Source organism: Schistocerca nitens, chromosome 9 (assembly GCF_023898315.1).
Source record: "Schistocerca nitens isolate TAMUIC-IGC-003100 chromosome 9, iqSchNite1.1, whole genome shotgun sequence".
NCBI classification, from domain to species: Eukaryota; Metazoa; Arthropoda; class Insecta; order Orthoptera; family Acrididae; genus Schistocerca; species Schistocerca nitens.
Window position 1 is genome coordinate 484,743,442 of NC_064622.1, and position 24,947 is coordinate 484,768,388.

Consider the following 24,947-nt stretch of genomic DNA (forward strand, 5'->3'; position numbering starts at 1 on the left):
TCAATGTCTACAGTGTTGATATTGAACTGGTTGTGCAATTGGCAGTTAATAATAAAGTCAACATATGCTTTTATCACTTGTTTGACCCTTTATGCTCAAGTTCCATTCCTAATCTATTACAAATGTAAATATTTCTATACGAATTTCTTTCATTCACAATGTCAGATTTGCCTCTGGTGGCCAAAACTGGTTGCACTCTAACACATTAGAATGTCTACCACATTTCCCTGTCCTATGATAACTATAGCCAATAATAGACCTCTTTGAGTAGCTGCACTTCAATTATAAGTACCCGTTATATTGTCATATGCTGCTGTTAAAGTAAAAACCATATTAATGGACAGAAGAAAAGGATCGGCCCAAATTTTTTCCCACAAAATCAACAAATTATGTGCATACTTTTAACAAGAAACTCTGGGATTTTCTTTATAAAGAAAAAAGTTTATTGGGCATTGTGGAGCAACCTCAACAGTAAGAGTTGCAAGTAACGGAGCTGTAGATTGAAGCAGTGTTGCGAGATGGTTAGTTGAGCTGTGGCCGCCAGTTCCAACATGGCGCCGGCCGGTATTGACGTCAGAAGTGCGGGTTGTCCAGCCACTGCCAGCGGGGCTCGCCACTTCTGTCCAGTTCGTACTCGCTGCAGTGCGGCGTCTCGCCCAGCCTGTGTGCACAGAGGTACATTAAAGACAGGACCAGTAATCTGCTACTTACAAAATTACTTTAGGCACAGCTCGGCCCGAAACAAGAACAACGAATCGCATTTCCGACGCAATAGGATTCCTTCATTTCCGATTAGCCGTGGGAGGTCTGCCGTAATCATTTTTACCTTTGGTGTTCTGTGGGTGCCGTGGCAGACATTATGAAAGCAGAATGTTTAGATGTGAAACATTGTGGGAGCAGTTAGTCAGCAAACGATTCATGAAATAGGGCATTTTGTCACTGCAGTTATTTTTCTGAAAAATGGGAGGGAAATAAAAGTTCGTCCATATAGTCAGTACGTGAGTGCTCGTGGTGCTGGCTTCCGCTTCTAGAACATTCACGTGTGTAAAAATTCAACGAAAACTTTTTGAAATTTGTAGCAGACAGTGTATTGAACAGTTCTCTTGCCGAACAGTGTTGCCTGCTACAAGCAAATGCATATTTTTGTCCTTAAATCATCATTTAACTAAACCAAACTAAGCTCCATCCGAATAGGCCTCGGAAGGCCCAACGGTAGCGACCGGCCGCCGTGTCATCCTCAGCCCACAGTCGTCACTGAAGGTGGATATGGAGGGGCATGTGGTCAGCACACCACTGTCCCAGATGTATGTCTGTTTAAGAGACCAGAGCCTCTACTTCTCAATAAAGTAGCTCCTTAGTTTGCCTCACAAGGGCTAACTGGACCCCGCTTGCCAACAGCGCTCGGCAGACAGGATGGTCACTCATGCAAGTGCTAGCCCAGCCCGACAGCGCTTAACTTCGGTGTTCTGACGGGAACCGGTGTTACCACTGCGGCAAGGGCATTGGCTAAATCATCATTTAGGAGACGTAAGACTTGATACGGTAATTAGGGTACAAATCACAGCCAGACCCGCACCATCATAGTCCATTCCCTATTTTGCACAAAGTTCATTATCACTCGCCGGCCGGTGTGGCCTAGCGGTTCTAGGCGCTTCAGTCTGAAACCGCGCGACCGCTACGGTCGCAGGTTCGAATCCTGCCTCGGGCATGGATGTGTGTGATGTCCTTAGGTTAGTTAGGTTTAAGTAGTTCTAAGTTCTGGGGGACTGATCCACACTCATGAAAATTGCGACAAATTCGGAATAAACAGCAGGGTATTGGCAGTAAGCTAGAATACAGATATTGCTGCTCATCGTTTCACTTGCAGGAGTTTTATGTTACGTTTTTTAATCAGACTGCAATCACAAAATCGTTCTGAGAGAGAGAGAACGTTAAATAACATCGAATGTTATGGAACATACTTCTAGCCACCCAGAATCTGTTACAAAAACGAAAATAGAGAAAAAGTTTTAGCATGTAGCAGAATGCGAATTTACCCCCTCCCACATCATAAATACATATCTCTAACTACTCCGTTCACATACAACACTTTTCATTATTATTGTTCGTCTCGGGACCTCATAAAAGCCTTTTAATACTTAAGTGTCGTTAACTGATGTTTAATTGTAACAAATCATAGCAAGAGTGACATTTCTGATAAATCTTCAATGCGCCGTTACCTTGTAATGGTATACTGTCTTAACATGCAACTTATAATACAGAAACAATAAAACGCGATGAAATCCAATATGGAGTCTCCAAAGTAACAAGCAAGGACCATCACGTGTCCTGACACGAATGCTGTGGTATGCTATTGGTTGTTCCTGTTTCTGACCGAGCTGTAAGCACAAAATTTTGTGTCCATCTTATTTAGAGAGATCATAGAGCGGGAATATGTATGTAATGAGTATAGCATACAGCACGTGTAGACAACATCAAACTGAAATAGTCACGTGACTTTGGTATGATACACATGTTTCTTCCATTATGTTGTGTGATTCTTTTTTTTTTTTTTACATCGGTGCATTACTCGAGCTAATGTACAGGGGGAAGTGGAGGGTACTTCGTGCAAAAACGCTGACGGAAAATACATCGCAAAACCAAAAAGTAATTAATGAAGGGGAATGAGATTTCTGGAATTCATTTGTCTAGGTAACATAATTATATGATTAACATTGCAAGATCATATGTTAATGTAAGCGCGAGACAAGCCATTGAAAATGTGAAATGCTGGTACATTAGTAACCGGTGTAATAGTCGGAATGTTAAATGCAAGGATGCAAAACGTGCATGCGATGTACTGTACAGGTGTCGGATGTGAGTTTATGGGATGGAGTTTGATGCCTGTTGCACTTGTTCAGTCAGTACAGGAACAGGTAACGCTGTTTGTGGATGGCGCTGGTGTTGTCGTCCAATGATGGCCCATATGTGCTCCATTGGAGACAGATCAGGTTATCGAACACTCTGCAGAGCATGTTGGGATACGACAGCGGTATGTGGCCAACAGTTACCCTAATAGAAAACACCTGGTGGAATGCTGTTCACGAATGGCAGCAAAACAGCGCGAATCACCAAACTGATGTACAGATTTGCAGTCAGGATGCGTGAAATAAGCACGAGAGTGCTCCAGCTGTCATACGAAATCGGACCCCAGCGCATAACTCCAGGTGTAGGTCCAATGTGTTTAGCATGCAGACAGGTTGCAGCCCTTTAAGTGACCTCCTCCTAACAAAAATACGGGCATAACTGGCACTGAGTTAGAACCAGATGCCACCAGAAAGCACTACAGATCTCCACTCTCACCACCAGTCAGCTCTCGCTTGACATCACTGAAGTCACAGATGCCGGTGGTTCGGGATCAGTGGATTGCACGCCACAGGGCGTCTGGCTCACAGCTGTCCTTGAAGTAAACCATCCGTAACAGATCAACAGATCGTTATGTCGTTGTGGCGCTACCTGCTGATCAAATTGTTGCTGCAGATGCAGTTCGATGCGCTAGAGCCATGCGTCAAAGTCATATGATTGTCTTCCCTCTCGGTAGAGCCACGTGGTCGTCCGAAGCGTGGTCTTCATGCTGCCATACGTTCTCGTGACCACCGCTGCCAGTTGTCATGTACAGTAGCTACAATCCTGCCAAGTCTTTCTGCAATATCGCAAAACAAACATCTTGATACTCGTAGCGCTGTTACACGACCTCTTTCAAAGTAAGTGAAGTGTTGGTAACGAATTCATTATCGCGTTAAAGTTGTTCTTAATTAACATCAACTCACCACGTCCATTTTCAAAGGTAATTACACTACTGTCCATTAAAATTGCTACACCACGAAGATGACGTGCTACAGACGCGAAATTTAACCCACAGGAAGAAGATGCTGTGATATGCTAATGATTAGCTTTTCAGAGCATTCACACAAGGTTGGCTCCGGTGGCGTCACCTACAACGTGCTGACATGAGGAAAGTTTCCAACCGATTTCTCATACACAAACAGCAGTTGACCGGCGTTGCCTGGTGAAACGTTTTGTGATGGCTCGTGTAAAGAGGAGAAATGAGTACCATCATGTTTCCGACTTTGATAAAGGTCGAATTGTATTCGCGATTGCGGTTTATCCTATCGTAACATTGTTGCTCGCGTTGGTCAAGTTCCAATGGCTGTTAGCATAATAAGGAATCGGTGGGTTCAGGAGGGTAATACGGAACGCCGTGCTGAATCCGAACGGCCTCGCATCACTAGCATTCGAGATCACAGGTATCTTATCCGCTTTGCTGTAACGGATCGTGCAGCCACGTCTCGATCCCTGAGTCAACAGATGGGGTGTTTGCAAGACAACAACCATTTGCACGAACAGTTAGACGACGTTTGCAGCAGCATGGACTATCAGCTCGGAGACGATGGCTGTGGTTACCCTTGACGCTGCATCACAGATGGGAGCGCCTGCGATGTTGATGACGAACCTGGGTGCACGAATGGCAAAACGTCATTTTTTCGTATGAATCCAGGTTCTGTTTACAGCATAACGATGGTCGCATCCGTGTTTGGCGACATCGCGGTGAACGCACATTGGAAGCATGTATTCGTCATCGCCATACTGGAGTATTACCCACCGTGATGGTTTGGGGTGCTATTGGTTACACGTCTCGGTCACCTCTTGTTCGCATTGACGGCACTTTGAACAGTGGACGTTACATTTCAGATTTGTTACGACCCATGGCTCTACCCTTCATTCGATCCCTGCGAAACCCTACAGTTCAACAGGATAATGCACGATCGCGTGTTGCAGGTCCTGTACGGGCCATTCTGGATACGGAAAATGTTCGACTGCTGCCCTGGCCAGCACATTCTCCAGATCTCTCACCAATTGAAAACGTCTGGTCAATGGTGGCCGAGCAACTGGCTCCTCACTAGACGCCAGTCACTACTCTTGATGAACTGTGGTATCGTGTTGAAGCTGCATGGGCGGCTGTACCTGTACACGCCATCCAAGCTCTGTTTGACTCAATGCCCAGGCGTATCAAGGCCGTTATTACGGCCAGAGGTGGTTGTTCTGGGTACTGATTTCTCAGGATCTATGCCCTCAAATTACGTGAAAATGTAATCACATGTTAGTTCTAGTATAATACATTTGTCCAATGAATATCCGTTTATCATCTGCATTTCTTCTTGGTGTAGCAATTTTAATGGCCACTAGTGTAGCGCTCATGACAGTTACAGCGTGGATTTAAAGCAAACCTGGTTTGCATCCTCATAGTGGCGGTATAGCGCCATTCTTATGCGACTGGCGCAAATTTGGAATAGAATTCGTCTTTCAGATGTAGAAACAGCGCTATCAACTGTCGTTTATATCGCGTATCTCGTTCTTGGTGTTGAGATTTTTTTTCCGTTAGTGTGTTAGCGACTTCTGATGCAATCCAGTCGCGTAGCGAGCAAAGAAACGGATAACTACTCATACACCTTTGTAGATGTCCTAATTTCTCTCGTCTTATCTGTGCGAGACGTGGTAGAGGCAGGAGAATTGCTAAACACTGTTTCGTAAATATTGTATCCTGAAATTTCTTAATCAGGACTGCACGACAACTATGTCGCCTTACTTTCGAAGATTCCCTTTTCAGCTCGCCGAACACCTCCTTTACACTTTCATATATGTAAGATTGACATACTGCGATAATGGCTACGAACTTCTGAATTTGTTCTGTATCTTCTTTCATAGCCATTACGTAGGCAGCGATCATTGTGTCCCGTTTTAGCTCACTCGCATACAGATACTGCGCTCTTTGACATCGTCACGAATACTGTTACTGTTTTCAGGTTATCATCATTTTTCACAGCCTTCCAGTAACAGTACTTGTGGTACAATGGCCCTTAAGGTCACACATCGCTGGACTTACCGTGATGGTTCGGGAGGGCTTAATCAGAATGTTTGACTCAGAGTCTGCTGGTCTTTGGTTAAAAGGTACTGGGAGAAACATACTATGGACGGTGCTATGCGAATTGTTTGTAATTGTTTCCACAACGAAATTTTTAAGGTATCCGGATTTTACGGACCTTACATGAGCTTGATCCATAATGACAGGACAATACAGTATGAGATCCTCAGAAAATAATAATTACATTATATCAACAAAAGGTAATTGCAGTTAATCTCATGTACTGAAAACCAACAAAACAATCTCTAACAATATGGACAATGTCATGGATCAAACAAGTTCAAGCGAAATGCATTTTCGAGACGAACCAAGCAGGTGGTTAATGATATCGTAAAACTCCCATTTAGCATGAGAACGGCGAGCTTCAGCGCAAAAAGGGGTGAGGCCAGAACAATACATTATTCCTTTTAACGTAAATAAAGCTGGGACGGAGGGTAAGAGGCTGCACGTCATTAACAGGGATAGGCTGCAACCCAGCAAGAAAATAAAAATGTATTCACCTCTAGCGAGACCGTGATTGGCTGAAGCCACACTTGGCGACGCAGATGCGACACAGTGGGAAGATCCCCATTATATAAAAGCATTTTGAGACCTAAACCTATCTCTCTTGTCTCGCGGTGGACCGCAGAAGTATGTGGAAATAATCAAAGGCTTTAGGTGCTTTGCTTTCTGCAAAGTGGGGAGCATACACTTCATGTATCGTAGCGACAGATAGCAAAGCGGTAGTTACTTATTCCTGCAGGAATTTTTGCAGGCAAAGAAATTGTGCACATCGCTCCAATCCATAGCGAGTGTGCAATAGCCATTATTTCGACTAGGGAAAGATAAGCATTCTACAGAATGCAGGAAAGTTGCGGCTGAGTGAATTCAGTCACGGCCAGAGTAGGGAATTAGCATTTCAGATCCAGCACAGAGACAACGCAATTGCAGATGCCGCTTGGTAAAGTACCATCATGTATTAGGCCACAATAAATGTTGAGTCTAGATTTCCTCACTTCAACTTGCGTACGCTTTGACCATTGAATATCAAAAGCTAGGACACTAACCCACCCTCACACTTTGTACATGAGAGTTTTTTTTTTCGTTGGTTCAAAAAGTAAATTTATTCTCCACCAACTCAGTGCACTGGCCAGCTACGACAACATAGATTTAAATGAGCTGACGAAGATTCTTAATAATCATTCTTTCCTGTGAAAAAAAATTTTCATGTGTAGTGATAAATATTTTAATAATCGTCATTTCAATATGTCCAAGAATTAAATATTTTGTTATTGTCAAAAGTAATTGAACATGATTGTTGTTTATCACTTGACCCCTGAAAGCAACAGTTGATAAATTACATGTAGAATAAAATAGGGAATAGCTGTGTTTTCTTTCTAGAACAGACCCCAAACTTTCACTTTTAGTAATTCATGCGTTCTAGGTACGTGACAGCAGGATTTCTAATGATTTTTGTTACTATCTGCACCTGATATTAACTGCCTCACAGGGCCAGGGCCAGGGTCATATTTATTTAGAATGTCGGTTTGACACCCTGGACTTGAGAAGACAGTTCAGATGTTTTATCCATTTGTGCGGTAAGTGGTAAGCTAAGTTTGCACACATTATTACACTCACTGTGCTGATACAAAGGTCGGACGTACCACAAACTCTTGGCTCGAAATATTGTCGAGAATATTGTCCTACATAAAGCACGCCAGTGGCAAGAAACAAACAAAATCTTCACCACGCGATACCGGTGGCAACGTTACCAATGCAGTGCCACTGAAGTGGGGTCACTAGGTGCGGTTTTCCGAAATTCCTTTAAAGACGAAGGGATGTTTCAGAATTCGAATGTAGTGTAGCTGGCAACATGAGTAACTTAGAAGAAGACATCCTCGATGCTGAGAAGCAACTAAAATCAATAACGGCAAGTCTTCTGGTACAGACTGTATATCAGTTAGGTTCGTTTCAGAGTACGTTGACAGAATAGCCTCATACTTACTAATCATTTACAAACGCTCGCTCGACGAAAGATCCCTACCTAATGACCGGAAACTTGCACAGATCACACTAATACATCAACAAAGGAAACAGGAATAGTGCATTGAATTACAGAACAATATAGCTGACGTCGACTTGCTGTAAGATTTTAGAAAATATGCTGTGTTCGGGCATTACAAGTTACCTGGAAGAAATCGAACTATTGACACATAGCGAGGATTCAGAAGATACCGTTGTTGCGCAACACAGTTACTTTTTATTCTCATGAAATAAAGAGTGCTGTCGACATGGGTTCAAAGTGATCCCATTTCTTTGGTTTCCACGAGACTTTTGACACCATTCTTCACAAACGGCATATAATCAAACTGCGAGCCTACAGTGTCACCTCAGCCGTGGTACTGGATGTGTACTTTCCTGTCAGAGAGGTCACAGTTTGTAATAACTGGCGAGAAGTCATCGAGCAAAACAGAAGTGCTATCTGTCGTTCCCCAAGGAAGTGCTAAAGGTCCTTTCCTATTTCTAACCTATTTCTAATCCACATAAATGATTTCGGAGACAATCTGAGAACCACCTTAGAGTGTTATCAGATTCTGCTATTGTTTACCGCCTAATAAAGTCATCGTTGTTGTCTTCAGTCCTGAGACTGGTTCGATGCAGCTCTCCATGCTACTCTATCATGTGCAAGCTTCTTCATCTCCCAGTACTTACTGCAACCTACATCCTTCTGAATCTGCTTAGTGTATTCATCTCTTGGTCTCCCTTTACGATTTTTACACTCCACGCTGCTCTCCAATGATAAATTTGTGATCCATTGATGCCTCAGAACATGTCCTACCAACCAGTCCCTTCTTTTTGTCAAGTTGTGCCACAAACTCCTCTTCTCCCCAATTCTATTCAATACCTCCTCATTAGTTATGTGATCTACCCATCTAATCTTCAGCATTCTTCTGTAGCACCACATTTCGAAAGCTTCTATTCTCTTCTTGTCTAAACTATATATTGTCCATGTTTCACTTCCATACATGGCTACACTCCATATAAATACTTTCAGAAACGACTTCCTGACACTTAAATCTATCCTGGATGTTAACAAATTTCTCTTCTTCAGAAACGCTTTCCTTGCCATTGCCAGTCTACATTTTATATCCTCTCTACTTCGACCATCAACAGTTATTTTGCTCCCCAAATAGCAAAACTCCTTTACTAATTTAAGTGTCTCATTTCCTAGTCTAATTCCCTCAGCATCACCCGACTTAAATCGACTACATTCCATTATCCTTGTTTTGCTATTGTTGATGTTCATCTTATATCCTCCTTTCAAGACACTGTCCATTCTGTTCAACTGTTCTTCCAAGTCCTTTGCTGTCTCTGACAGAATTACAATGTCATCGGCGAACCTCAAAGTTTTTATTTCTTCTCCATGGATTTTAATACCTACTCCGAATTTTTCTTTTGTTTCCTTTACTGCTTGCTCAATATACAGATTGAATAACATCAGGGAGAGACTACAACCCTGTCTCACTCCCTTCCCAACCACTGCTTCCCTTTCATGCCCCTCGACTCATAACTGCCAACTGGTTTCTGTACAAATTGTAAATAGCCTTCCGCTCCATGTATTTTACCCCTGGCACCTTTAGAATTTGAAAGAGAGTATTCCAGTTAACATTGTCAAAAGCTTTCTCTAAGTCTACAAATGCTAGAAATGTAGGTTTGCCTTTCCTTCATCTAGCTTCTAAGATAAGTCGTAGGGTCAGTATTGCATCACGTGTTCCAACATTTCTGCGGAATCCAAACTGATCTTCCCCGAGGTCGGCTTCTACTAGTTTTTCCATTCGTCTGTAAAGAATTCGTGTTAGTATTTTGCAGCTGTGACTTATTAAACTGATAGTTCGGTAATTTTCACATCTGTCAACACCTGCTTTCTTTGGGATTGGAATTATTATATTCTTCTTGAATTCTGAGGGTAATTCGCCTGTCTCATACATCTTGCTCACCAGATGGTAGAGTTTTGTCATGACTGGCTCTTTCAAGGCCGTCAGTAGTTCCAGTGGAATGTTGTCTACTCCGGGGGCCTTGTTTAGACTCAGGTCTTTCAGTGCTCTGTCAAACTCTTCACGCAGTATCGTATCTCCCATTTCATCTTCATCTACATCCTCTCCCATTTCCATAATATTGTCCTCAAGTACATCGCCCTTGTATAAACCCTCTATATACTCCTTCCACCTTTCTGCGTTCCCTTCTTTGCTTAGAACTGGGTTGCCATCTGAGCTCTTGATATTCATACAAGTGGTTCTCTTCTCTCCAAAGGTCTCTTTAAATTTCCTGTAGGCAGTATCTATCTTACCCCTAGTGAGATAAGCCTCTACATCCTTACATTTATCCTCTAGCCATCCCTGCTTAACCATTTTTCACTTCCTGTCGATCTCATTTTTGAGACGTTTGTATTCCTTTTTGCCTGCTTCATTTACTGCATTTTTATATTTTCTCCTTTCATCAATTAAATTCAATATTTCTTCTTTTCCCCAAGGATTTCTATTAGCCCTCGTCTTTATACCAACTTGATCCTCTGCTGCCTTCACTACTTCATCCCTCAGAGCTACCCATTCGTCTTCTACCGTATTCCTTTCCCCCATTCCTGTTAATTGTTCCATTATGCTCGCTCTGAAACTCTGTACAACCTCTGGTTCTTTCAGTTTATCCAGGTCCCATCTTCTTAAATTCCCACCTTTTTGCAGTTTCTTCAGTTTTAATCTACAGTTTATAACCAATAGATTGTAGTCAGAGTCGACATCTGCCCCTGGAAATGTCTTACAATTTAAAATCTGGTTCCTAAATCTCTGTCTTACCATTATATAATCTATCTGATACCTTCTAGTATCTCCAGGATTCTTCCATGTATACAACCTTCTTTTATGATTCTTGAACCAAGTGTTAGCTATGCTTAAGTTATGCTCTGTGCAAAATTCAACAAGACGGCTTCCTCGTTCATTTCTCTCCCCCAATCCATATTCACCCACTATGTTTCCTTCTCTCCCTTTTCCTACTCTCGAATTCCAATCACCCATGACTATTAAATTTTCGTCTCCCTTCACTACCTGAATAATTTCTTTTATCTCATCATACATTTCATCAATTTCTTCATCATCTGCAGAGCTAGTTGGCATATAAACTTGTACTACTGTAGTAGGCATGGGCTTCGTGTCTATCTTGGCCACAATAATGCGTTCACTTTGCTGTTTGTAGTAGCTTACACGCACTCCTATTTTTTTATTCATTATTAAACCTACTCCTGCGTTACCCCTATTTGATTTTGTATTTATAACCCTGTATTTACCTGACCAAAAGTCTTGTTCTTCCTGCCACCGAACTTCACTAATTCCCACTATATCTAACTTCAACCTATCCATTTCCCTTTTTAAATTTTCTAACCTACCTGCCCCATTAAGGGATCTGACATTCCACGCTCCGATCCGTAGAACGCCAGTTTTCTTTCTCCTGATAACGACGTCCTCCTGAGAAGTCCCCGCCTGGAGATCCGAATGGGGGACTATTTTACCTCCGGAATATTTTACGCAAGAGGACCATACAATAAAGCTGCATGCCCTCGGGAAAAATTACGGCTGTAGTTTCGCCTTGTTTTCAGCCGTTCGCAGTACCGGCACAGCAAGGCCGTTTTGGTTAGTGTTGCAAGGCCAGATCAGTCAATCATCCAGACTGTTGCCCCTGCAACTACTGAAAAGGCTGCTGCCACTATTCAGGAACCAGACGTTTGTCTGGCCTCTCAACAGATACCCCTCCGTTGTGGTTGCACCTACGGTACGGCCATCTTTATCGCTGAGGCACGCAAGCCTCCTCACCAACGGCAGGGTCCTTGGTTCATTGGGGGTAGGAATAAAGTCATCACATGATCAAAACCAATTGGAATATGATTTAGAGAAGCTACCTGCGTCGTACGAAAAGTGGGAATGGGCCACAAACACTGCAAAGTGTGAGGTCATCCACATGAGTACGAAAAGAAATCCGTCAGATTTCGGTTACATGATAAATCACACAAGTCTAAGCGCTATTTCAACAACATATCTAAGGATTATGACTACGAACAACTTAATTTGGAACGATCACATGGATAATGTTCAGGGGAAGGCGAACAAAAGACTGCATTCCACTGGCAGAACACTTAGTAGATGTAACAAATCTGTCAAAGAGATTCCTCCTCTGCTAGAGAACTGCAGAGTGGTACGGTATCCTTATCGTATAAGATTGATGGAGGATATCGAAGAAGTTCAAAGAAGGGTAGCTCGGTTTGTGCTGTTGTGAAATAAGTCAGGGTGTCACGAAAATGATACTCGAGCTAGAGTAGCAATAATTAAAATAAATGCGTTATTCGTTAGGCCGAGATCTTTTCAAGAAGTCTCAGTATCCATCTTTTCTCTCCTCTTTCATAACTAACTAACTGACTCCGTTCGAACAGGCCTTGGAAAGCCCAACGGCACCGACCGGCCGCCGTGTCATCCTCAGCCCACAGGCATACTGGAGGCGGACATGGAGGGGCATGTGGTCAGCATACCGCTCTCCCGACCGTATATCAGTTTCCGAGACCGGAGCCGCTACTTCTTAATCAAGTAGCTCCTCAGTTTGCCTCACAAGGGCTGAGTGCACCCCACTTCCCAACAGCGCTCGGCAGGCCGGTTGGTCACCCATCCAAGTGCTATCCCAGCCCGAAAGCTCTTAACTTCGGTGATCTGACGGGAACCGGTGGTACCACTGCGGCACGGCCGTTGGCTCCCTCCTCTTACATAGGGAGAAATAATCAGCGTAATAAAATAAGAGAAATCGGAGCTAGCACAGTAAGACACAACTGATCGTTTTTCTCGCATGCTGTTCGAGAGTAGAACAGTAAAGAGACAGTGTGAAAATGGTCCGATGAACCCTCTGCCGCCCACTAAGTGCGAACTGCAGAGTACTCACGTACAGGTAGATGTGGATGTCATGTAGATGCGATCATATCTCGACTGCAGGGAAAAATAACACTTTCCTGACTTATGGTCCTCGCTGAAACAGGTGCGTACTGTGCAGCGACATAGTAAAGCCGCAAGTCACGTTACCGACAAGCCGAGGCACAAGAGTATAGGGAACCGTTCACGGTGATGTTTCGAAACCTCTGTGATATCTGCAGTAGTCATGTAACTGTAGCGGCTCCGGCAAACATGAAGTTTTCTGTAAACGTCACATGGATGTGAACTGTTGTTGTAAAGTGTTACATCGCTTTCGTAAGTAATGTTTGTCGTTTCCGAAGTCTGCCATATCGGACATTCATCTTGAAGGACCTATCACGGTAGTGGATGACGGTACAGCAACCGATCAACCAAAGGGACCTCGGTTGTATGGGTTTTGTTGAGGGGACCAATCAAAAGAGTAAGACAGCAAACGCTATGTCTCGGAACGTGAGCATGTGAGGTAGTGGGCAGTTTAAGTCTACATCTACATGACTACTCTGCAATTCACATTTAAGTGCTTGGCAGAGGGTTCGTCGAACCACAATCATACTATCTCTCTACCATTCCACTCCCGAACAGCGCGCGGGAAATACGAACACCTAAACCTTTCTCTTCGAGCTCTGATTTCTCTTATTTTATTTTGATGATCATTCCTACCTATGTAGGTTGGGCTCAACAAAATATTTTCACATTCGGAAGAGAAAGTTGGTGACTGAAATTTCGTAAATAGATCTCGCCGCGACGAAAAACGACTTTGCTTTAATGACTTCCATCCCAATTCGCGTATCATATCTGCCACACTCTCTCCCCTATTACGTGATAATACAAAACGAGCTGCCCTTTTTTGCACACTTTCGATGTCCTCCGTCAATCCCACCTGGTAAGGATCCCACACCGCGCAGCAATATTCTAACAGAGGACGAACGAGTGTAGTGTAAGCTGTCTCTTTAGTGGACTTGTTACATCTTCTAAGTGTCCTGCCAATGAAACGCATCCTTTGGCTCGCCTTCCCCAAAATATTATCTATGTGGTCTTTCCAACTGAAGTTGTTCGTAATTTTAACACCCAGGTACCTAGTTGAATTGACAGCCTTGAGAATTGTACTATTTATCGAGTAATCGAATTCCCACGGATTTCTTTTGAAACTCATGTGGATCACCTCACACTTTTCGTTATTTAGCGTCAACTGCCACCTGCCACACCATACAGCAATCTTTTCTAAATCGCTTTGCAACTGATACTGGTCTTCGGATGACCTTACTAGACGGTAAATTACAGCATCATCTGCGAACAACCTAAGAGAACTGCTCAGATTGTCACCCAGGTCATTTATATAGATCAGGAACAGCAGAGGTCCCAGGACGCTTCCCTGGGGAACACCTGATATCACTTCAGTTTTACTCGATGATTTGCCGTTATTACTACGAACTGTGAACTTCCTGACAGGAAATCACGAATCCAGTCGCACAACTGAGATGATACCCCATAGGCCCGCAGCTTGCCAGACAAGGGCTGAGTGCACCCCGCTTGCCAACAGCGCTCGGCAGGCCGGTTGGTCACCCATCCAAGTGCTAGCCCAGCCCGAAAGCTCTTAACTTCGGTGTGAGGAACGGTGTCAAAAGCTTTCCGGAAATCTAGAAATACGGAATCAACTTGAGATCCCCTGTCGATAGCGGCCATTACTTCGTGCGAATAAAGAGCTAGCTGCGTTGCACAAGAACGATGTTTTCTGAAACAGTCAAAGAGTTACGGTCATCTTTGGAACTGTACGTGGTGGTTTAATGTTAAGTCAAGGGGTCATTAGCAACACCTCACTTAGTTTGAAAGAGGTCATGTAAGAGGGCTACGAGAAGCATGATGTTCCTCCTGCGATACTGCAGAAAGACTTGGCAGCAGTGTAGCCACAGTACTTGACTACTGGCGGCGGTGGTCACGAGAATGTTTGGTGGCATGAAGACCGGGCCGGAACGGCCACGTGGCACCACTGAGAGGGAAGGCCATCGTATGACTTTGGCGTATGGCTCTGGCGCATTGTACTGCATCTGCAGAAGCAAATTGAGCAGCAGGTGGCACCACAATGACGCAACGAATCGGTTACGTCAAGGACAGCTCCGAGCCAAACACCCTGCAGCGTGCATTTACTGATCCCAAACCACCGCCATTTGCGACTTCAGTGGTGTCAAGCGATAGCCCATTGGAGCTTTGGGTAGAGATCTATTGTGTTTTCTGATGACAGCTGGTTCTGTCTCAGACCTGTTGAGGGCCTGCAACCAACCTGCCTGTGTGCCAGAGTGCAGAGTCCGGAGGTGTTGTGTAATCGGTAAGGATACGATAAACTGTGACTTAGCGATATGATTTCTGTGAATGCTACTTTTCGATAACGTCGGTAACTTCAGATTTGTCACTGTTTAAATTCACAGAGCTTGAATTCATAATTTATGTCCGACGACGCTCTACCATTGTTAAAAAGCGATTTCTGCGACTTATACGACTTACCAGCGTAGATATTACCCTGTGATTTGGCGCAAGTGCATTTGCAAACTGGTATTTCCGGCAAGGTCAGCTGTGGGAAACTATGCAACGGAAGCGATATGGCCCGCATCTCGTGGTCGTGCGGTAGCGTTCTCGCTTCCCACGCCCGGGTTCCCGGGTTCGATTCCCGGCGGGGTCAGGGATTTTCTCTGCCTCGTGATGGCTGGGTGTTGTGTGCTGTCCTTAGGTTAGTTAGGTTTAAGTAGTTCTAAGTTCTAGGGGACTGATGACCATAGCTGTTAAGTCCCATAGTGCTCAGAGCCATTTTGAAGTGATATGTTCTCGCCTGTAAAGCGTGCAAACAGATTTTTAATTGTGTGTCATTGAAGCTGTTACGCGATTCCAAAGGATTGGTAAACAAATGTGAAACACACTGTGAGCGAATAATGAAAATTTCATTCTGCCCTTGTTAAAACCGTCTGACAGCCACTAATTTTTTGGCAAGTAGTTGATAAAGATTTAGTTATGTGTTTTTAGACTGGTAATATACAAATGAAAAGAGTGGGAAGTATAGATCTCCCAATTACAAGCTGACATCAGAAATACACTCTAAGGGAAAAAAAGAACGATACACCATGAAGGAACTACCCGAGAGGGATGGAAATTGGTAGATGTGACTTACATCTCCAGACAAACAAATAATTAATCAGAAAAAAATCGATGGTTTATTCAACAGAAAAAGCTTCACAATCTGAGCAAGTCAATAACGCGTTGGTCGACCTCTGGACCTTATGAAAACAGTTATTCTACTTGGCATTGCTTCACAGAGTTGTCTGATGTTCTGAAGGATATCGTGCCAAATTCCGTCCAACGAGCGCGTTAGATCGTCAAAATTCCGAGCAGGTTGGAGGGACCTGCCCATAATCCTCCAAAATATCCTTAAATGAGAAAGATCCGACGACCTTACTGGCCAAGCTAGGGTTTGACGAACTCGTAAACAAGCAGTAAAAGCTCTCGCCGTGTGCCTGCGGGCATTATTTTGCTGAAATGTCAGCCTAGGGTGGCTTATAATGAAGGAAAACAAAACGGGGCGTAGAATATCGTCGATGTACTGCTACGCTGTGGATGACAATCACTGGGGTCCTGCTGATAATGAGACCCACCTCAGATCATCACTCATGTTTTCTGGGCCACATTGTGGGCGACTGTCAGGTTAGTAATCTCACCTCTGTCCAGGACATCACCAGATATATCCTCGGCGTGGAATCTCATTGACTGGAGTATAACTGCCTTCATTGATGAGTCTCGCTTCCACGTGCCCCGACGACCAGCGAAGAAGTATCTGGAGACGTCCCAGAAGCGGTGTGACGTCAACCTGACTGTAGCCTACCATACAGCCCGGAAACCAGGAGTGATGGTGTACTGTCCCATTTCTCTTCATAGCTGGACCCTTTGGTTGTCGTTTGCGGCAGAACAAAGCCATCCTGATTTACATTTCAGTAAGATAATTCCTGCCTACACACGGCTATATTTTCTACTGTTTGGCTTCGTGCCTGCGAAAACCTACTTTGGCCAGCAAGATCGCCTGATCTCCCTCCGAGTGAGAACCTCTGAAACATTATGGGTAGGGCCGTCCAACCATCTAGGGATTCTATCTAACGGATAATTGGGTAGAATTTGCGACGATATCCTTCACGAGGACATCCAACAACTGTCTCAAGCAATGGGCCGGCCGTTGTGGCCGAGCTGTTCTAGGCACTTCAGTCAGAAACAGCGCTGCTGCTACTGTCGCAGGTTCGAATCCTGCCTCGTGCATGGATGTGTGTGATGTCCTTAGATTAGTTAGGTTTAAGTAGTTCTAAGTTCTAGGGGACTGATGACCTCAGATGTTAAGTCCCATAGTGCTCAGAGCCATTTGAACCATTTTGTCAAGCAATGCCAAGAAGAATATCTGCTAGCATAAGGGGCAGAAGTTGACCGCCTGGTTATTGACTTTCTCAATTTGTGGGCTCTTTCTCTTGAGTAAATCATGCAAATTTTCTCAAATTGTAATCATTTGTTTTTCTATGCATGTATATTACATATAGCGATTTCCGTCCCATTTGGATAATAACTTCGTGGTGCGTTGTTTTTCTTTTCTCGAGAATGTATTTTACATTGATTGTCATGCAGGTAGTTTGTACCATACACAAGAAATGATTGCAGTCAACTTGGAAGTACCAACATACACTAATAAGCCAAAACATTATGATCGCTTGCTTAATACCTCGTTTGTCCGTCTTTGGAATGAAATACGTCACTGATTATGCGCATCAGGGATCTGACAGTTTGTTGGTAGGTTTATGAAGATATGTGATACTAGCTGTCTACGTACAGGTTATGTATTCCCGTAAATAATGGGCCGTTGATTTGCGTACGCGGTGATGGTGCTCCATAGCGACCCATAAATTTTCCATAGGATTTATATCAGGAGAATTTCATCGCCGAAACATCAACGTGAGTTCACTATAACGCTCCTGAAACGAATGCAGCACGGTTCTGGCAACGAAACGCAGAGAGTTATACTGCTGAAAGCTGGCATCGTCGTCAGGAAATACATCAAGTGTGAAAGGCTGCAGATGTTTCGCAGCTTTCAGCGTGTCTTCGATTACTACCACAGGTCCCATGTAACCGCAGGAGACTGTCTCCCACAGCATAATACTGCTCCCACCAGCCTGCGTCCGTGGTGTGCCGTACGTTTCGAGCCGCCTCTCACCAAATACAAGCGTTTGTGGAGACGACCATCGACCTAGTGTAGCAAAAACGTGATTCACCCGAAGAGCCGATATGTTTTCGCTGGGTCAACATGTGAACACATAGAGACGGTCTGCTGTAGAGCTCCATGTCTGACAAAGTACAGAACACTTGTGCGTGCACCAGCACTGTGCTCTTTCGGCAGAGATGCCACAGGTCACCATCGCTCCTACTTTACAGAGCAGACAAGCCTCCGAAACCCACGTTCTGTGAAGAGTGGTGGACGTCCAGCAGATTAGCGCCTAATCGTAGTTTTTCTTCCTCTTTCTGTAGATATTCGATCAAGTTAGCTATTTCTGTGATACACTTTCATAGGCTCTGCATAATAATAATCTGCCCTTTGTCAAAATGGCTTATCTCAATGGATTTCCCCATGTGCTGCCTATATCTTCGCTAGAATGATCCCCCGTCCGTGTATGCTCTGCTTACACACTTTTGTTACTCCAGCCACGTGCCCACAACGCCACAAGGTAGCATCCAACGTAGCAGTACGTACTGGTCACACTCTTTTCGCTTATCAGTGTATATTGTGCTACATGGCCACAAGAGCTATGTGATAGAGTGGTGTCGGGCTCGTTGGTTGTGAATAGAAGCATCGGGATGTACAGCATGGAGTTGTCCACGTCTCGAATATTCCACACCAAGCCTCCTGCACCTAAGCGCGCAGATCCTACAGACTGGTGGTTGGAGGTGAAGGGCTGATAACTTGCTCCGTAGCATCTCACACATCTCGATCAAGGAGAGATTGGGGGACGCTTCTCGTCATGGCCTCCGGAATTTGTGAAGCAACTATTTCAGCATTAATGGTCCGTTGTCCCTTCTCACCTGTAAAGGCGTTGACTGTCTGATCAAAAATATCCGGACACTTACAGTATTAGTGCACATTAACACGGGGTGTACCCACTAATCGCTTTTATCACTTCTCCAACTCTGCTCGGAACAGCGGCCAGTTCATGAGGTCTGAGCTGTGCTTGGTTACTGCTTGTCGTTTCCACTTCACCGTCACATCATCTGCAGTCGACTTGCGCAGCTTTGAAAGAGTTGAAAAGTGCCTGCTGGATCTGTCACTGACGTGGCCTCCAGTGACGTCCCGACTCACTGACCCACTCTGCTGTCGCTGTTCCTCTACTGACGAGACTCTCCACCCCCTACCTACGGGTCCGCCTCTCGCGACGTCTAGCGGCAAGTCCCGCGCTGCAGTGGGGTACCGGATACTTTACATTAGATAGAGTACATTAAAATACGTCTATTGCACTCAAAAGTAACGTTAATATCAGTATTTATCACGAGAAGATTAAAACTGTCACTTTCTGGTAGATTATAACTTTGAGCAAGATCAGGACTCGAACGGGGAATCCTGCCGTTTTCGGGGTCGTTGGTGTTACTGATCGAGCCCTGCAAGCAGAATTCACGACACAGCCCCGTAGATTCGCTTCTGCTCGTGCCTGTGTCTGACTTTTCAAGAGCAGAAGCTCTCCCATATAACTTACCAGAATAGCGCTCCTGGAAGAAAAGATACTGCGAAAAAGTGGCTCAGCCTCACCCCACCTAGTGACTTGTGACTGCAATGCGGTGTCCGATGTTTTAATTAAAACTGCCGGGCAGGTTAAAATTGGGACTCGAACCAGGATACCTCAGTCCTTTCTTCGCATTAGCGTTGGTTTAGCAGAACGATCAGTTGTCGATTATCTCTTAGGACTTCTAGATAGTATCAGAAAAAATCATTAAATACACGAGAAAGCTCCATAGACCCCGTTACGTAGAAAGTAATAATCCTCAGTGTTATTGAGATGCAATGTTCCTACTTACAGCGAATAGCTCTTGCATCTGGCTACTGGATAAGTCTCCTCGTAGCACTGCGGTCGCAGGATGCTAAAGTAGATGACGCCCACCTTGAGGGACACTAGCGTGTTGGCATCTTTCAGGCAGCGGTAGAATTCGCGGTCGCACTCACAATGGGATCTGAAAGAGAGATACAGCAGGAAGAAGAAGAGCTGAACGAATTTCTTATCAGGGATGTCCAGTGTGATTATAATTAAAGTTAAACTTTCAAAACGCTGTAGAAATAACACCACTATAGGAGAAGGGGGAACACGTATAGCAGGAAAAAAAATAGTGTGAAAATTGATTAGATTCCGCTGTATGTGTCATAATATGTAAAAGAAAACACCTGTCATGCGCACGACCCACTGGGTCGATATAAACACGCCGGGTACACGGCTTTTCCTCCCTTCGCGTCTGCGACGTTCGCCATGACTGTCTTAATGCAAGATCTCGCTGTGCTTGTAATGCTGTATTACAAGAATGATGACTGTGCACACGTCGCTCTGCAGAAGTTCCGAACACAAAGGGTTTCAAAAAAAGGCTTTGGTCCGATGACTGCCGTGGGTCTGCAGAAAATGATTCGGAATTCGAAAAGACTGGTTCTTTTGGTGTGCAGCCTGGTAGAGGGCGGAAACGAATTGATTCGACGTCAGTGAAAACAGTGGCCACAGCAATGTAGGAGAAAACGAGTGGTGATGTGCAAACGTGTAGTGCATGGAGAATTGCCCGAAAATTAGACATACCCGTGAGCACGGAGCGTAAAATCCTACGAAACATCCATCTTTGCTGTCCATTCAAGATTACCCATGTGCAAGAGTTGCTTCCTGTTGACCTGTCAGCGAGAGAGACCGTTGCTTTAGAATTTCTTTCTCGCATGAAAGTGGAAAAAGATTGGCCGTGGAAGATTTTGTGGACAGACAAAGCGCACTTCCATTTGACATGATATGTCAATACACAGAATTGTCGAGGATGGGCAACGGAAAATCCACACACAAATCAACCAGTACCACATCATCCTGAAAAGGTCACTGTGAGGTGCGTGTTTACAGCATCAATTATCATAGGGCCATATTTTTTCGAAGAGACGGGTGCTTCCAGTCCTATTACCTGCACCGTCACTGGTAAGCGCTATGAGTGTCTTTTGCACAACCACGTCATTCCAGATCTCCAACACCGTGAATGTATGGATGGTGTCATTTTTATGCAAGATGGCGCACCTCCGCACATTGTAAATCCAGTCAAGCAGCTGCTGAAAGGCCATTTTGGAAATGCTAGAATTATCAGCCACCACTTCCCTACAGCTGGCCATCCCGATCACCTGGTCTTAATCCGTGTGACTTCTGGCTGTGGGGCTGTCTGAAAGATGTTGTGCTCAGTGTTCTGATTTAGCTGCATCGAAGGCACGCATTGCTAACATATTCTGAACGTGACCTCGGAAACACTTCGATCAGTTGTGGAACATGCTGTTTCTCGATTTCAACTTGTTGCACAAAACGGTGGACAGCATGTTGAACATGTCTTGCGCCAGTGACACGGAAATTAATAATCCGATTTGATTTTGACTGATGCTTTTTCTGCGGTTTTTGGCCTCAGGACAATTAGAAACCGATTTTTTTTCCATCCGATTTGATATGACCTTGCTGTGGTGGATGGGCTTACGCAATTAACAGTATCACGCCTGTAAACCCATGCACACTGGGTAGCACAGTTTGTTTAACGTCAAAAAAATGGCTCTGAGCACTATGGGACTCAACTGCTGAGGTCATTAGTCCCCTAGAACTTAGAACTAGTTAAACCTAACTAACCTAAGGACATCACAAACATCCATGCCCGAGGCAGGATTCGAACCTGCAACCGTAGCGGTCTTGCGGTTCCAGACTGCAGCGCCTTTAACCGCACGGCCACTTCGGCCGGCGTTTAACGTCAAAAGTACATCTTAGTCATTGTTGCATGATGCATTTGTAGTCGACCGCTATTAAATTATGATGCTTACAGCGCCACCTACTGCTACATTTCGTAACTATTTTTGTTCTGCCGTTCGTTTCCCCCTTCTCCGATAATACGCCGTTGCAATTTGATTCCATTCTGACCAGTGGTGCTCTTTCCACATTGGTTTGAAGGTTTAATTGCGTATTTCCAGATACTGACAGGCGCTAATTAATGAATTTAGGATTCAGTATGGGTACATCTGTGGCCACCTTTGTGAATGGAACAGTTGTGTGTGACACTGGGGCGATATGTTTGCCTGTTATACTAGCTGTCTAAGTGACAGTTACGCTTCACCATTTCCGCTTGACAAACAGTCAACATGACAGAAAACTCAAAGGAAGAGGCCGAAACTGAAATAAGCAACAAAACAGAGGACGTGACGCCAGCTTCATCAAATGGTTCAAATGGCTCTGAGCACTATGGGACTTAACATCTAAGATCATTAGTCCCCTAGAACTCAGAACTACTTAAGCCTAACTAATCTAAGGACATCACACACATACATGCCCGAAACAGGATTCGAACATGCGACCGTAGCGGTCGCGCGGTACCAGACTGAAGCGCCTAGAACCGTTCGGCCACTCCGGATGGCCAGCTTCATCGATAAAATTACCCGGTACATAATCCATAACAGATTATTTTATCTGGAGTCGTGTAAAACTTGTACGGTAGATATGGGCACATAGCGTAGTGACAACAAGAACCACCGGAGGTAACACGGCTCGAATCTTTCCGAGGTATCCCCTACCAACGCCAGAATTTTTGGTGGCGGGAATCTGCAACTCATTTCTAACGTTTCCTGTCACCTTTAAAGTTCCTTCAGATTCAACAATTCAGCAACATTATTATTTAATAACCTCCGTTGTTATCAATTTAATTTTTTGTTGTAATTCATTATTACAAAGGTTGCCCATAAAGTAACGAACCGCAGTTTCTTTTTTCTCTCTCTCAGCCGAAAATAATGTCACGAATGCGGAACGTTACGTATGTACTATATCAAGTCTCCTGAGTGAGAGTGTCAAGTTTCCGTCACTTCCGATAGGCAGCGTATCCGCAGGACAGTTTTAAAATGGCGTCTGTAGGTGATGTACGTTACAAGCAACGTGCCGTCATTGAGTTTCCCACTGCAGGGAAAGAAACTGTCGTGAATTTTCACAAGCGCTTGTGCAAAATCTATGGGGTGTCTGCTGTCGACAGAAGTACAGTTCGTCACTGGGCACGGAGGGTCAGCTCATTAGACGGCGGTTCGGTGGAGCTCCACGATTTGCAGCGGTCGGAGAGACCATCCACGGCTGTCACACTTGACATGCTGCAACGAGCTGATGTCGTCATTCGCGAAGACAGACGCATTAAGACTCGGGAGTTGGCGCTGCATTTGCCAATCAGCAAAGTGGAGCACTGGCTCCGCCACCATGGCCAAGGCCGTAGAACAAGGTGGAGATTACGTGCAAAAATAGCGTGTCTAGATATAACACCATTCTTTCGTGTGTGTAATTCCCACTACGTTCAGTCCGCCCCCGGTAGCTGAGTGGTCAGCGCGACAGACTGTCAATCCAAAGGGCCCGGGTTCGATTCCCGGCTGGGTCGGAGATTTTCTCCGCTCAGGGACTGGGTGTAGTGTTGTCCTAATCATCATCATTTCATCCCCATCGACGCGCAAGTCGCCGATGTGGCGTCAAATCGAAAGACTTGCACCAGGCGAACGGTCTACCCGACGGGAGGCCCTCGTCACACGCCATTTCATTTTCCCATTACGTTCAATACAGAATGGTTGAAGAAAAAATGCGGTGCATTTCTGGGCAACCCTCATATTACTTCGACTTTGTATTGGAGAAAACGATATTTGCTTCGAATAAAGAACAGTTCATGTTATCACATGAAGAAATTGTACAATGTACGATCTGTTTCTAAAAACTAGGCAGCATGTCTAAATATGCAATAAATGAAATGAAAAAATATTGCACATTTTTGAGCCAATTTAGGGTCCGAATTAGTGGCGGAAATACCAAGCAAGATACCAGTAGAAAGAGACGAGATGGACGATAACCAGCTCGGCCCCATAATCTAGGCCCATAATCGAACACAGCCCCACAGGGCGCCGGCACTAGCGACGCCACTCGAATCGCACACGGGCAGGCGCACGTGGCGTAGGCTACTCGTCAGGCGGCACTGTTAATCAGAATGACGTCGCGCCAGTCAATGAGCACACCACTGGTCTGCAAAAGGTAACGATAAAAGATTTCACATGTTGTACCACGGTCGAGGGACATAGCTTGCTGAAACGTGGACCATACACAGAAACGTCAAAGTGGTACAGTATAGTACACAAGGGAACTGAAAGAAGTACGCTTTGAAACGGAAAGAAATGGCACATGTTCAGAGACAACAATCACAATGAATTCCCCGCAAGGTATGATGGTCTACTGAACATTACAGTTGCGAGACATGCTTTTAAACATGGTACACTCCGTGGTCAAAAGTATCCAGACACCCATAAAACATACTTTTTCATATTAGGTACTCTGCACTGCCACCTACTGACAGGTACTTCATATCAGTAACGTCAGTAGTCATTAGACAGCAGAACGGGCAGTTCCGCGGAACTCACGGGCTTCGAACGTGGTCAAGTGATTGGGTGTCACTTGTATCATACGTCTGTACGCGAGATTTCCATACTCCTAAAAATCCCTAGGTCCCTTGTTTCCGATGTGATGGTGAAGTGGAAACGTGAAGGGACACGTACAGCACAGAAGCGTACAGGCCGACGTCGTCTGTTGACTGACAGCGACCGCCGACAGTTGAAGAGGATCGTGTGTAATAGGTAGACATCTATCCAGACCATTACAAACTGCATCAGGATCCACTTCAAGTACTATAGAGTGAGGCGGGAGGTGAGAAAACTTCGATTTCATGTGGCTACGAAGGCT

The 24,947-nt window shown here is 44.6% G+C and overlaps 1 protein-coding gene across 2 annotated transcripts in view; it reads right to left on the reverse strand.

Annotated features, from left to right (window-relative positions):
- Positions 1-420: 420 nt before the first annotated feature.
- Positions 421-24,947, reverse strand: part of LOC126203173 (uncharacterized) — a 116,279-nt gene continuing 91,752 nt past the window's right edge. The window contains exons 6-7 of one of the 2 annotated variants that reach the window (XM_049937414.1): positions 20,017-20,169; positions 421-661 (exon numbers count right to left, since the gene is read on the reverse strand). In XM_049937414.1, the coding sequence (XP_049793371.1) occupies positions 574-661; positions 20,017-20,169 (241 nt within the window). In that variant the 3' untranslated portion in view covers positions 421-573. The remainder of the gene's footprint in view (positions 662-20,016; positions 20,170-24,947) is intronic. The other variant, XM_049937415.1, reaches the window with a different exon arrangement.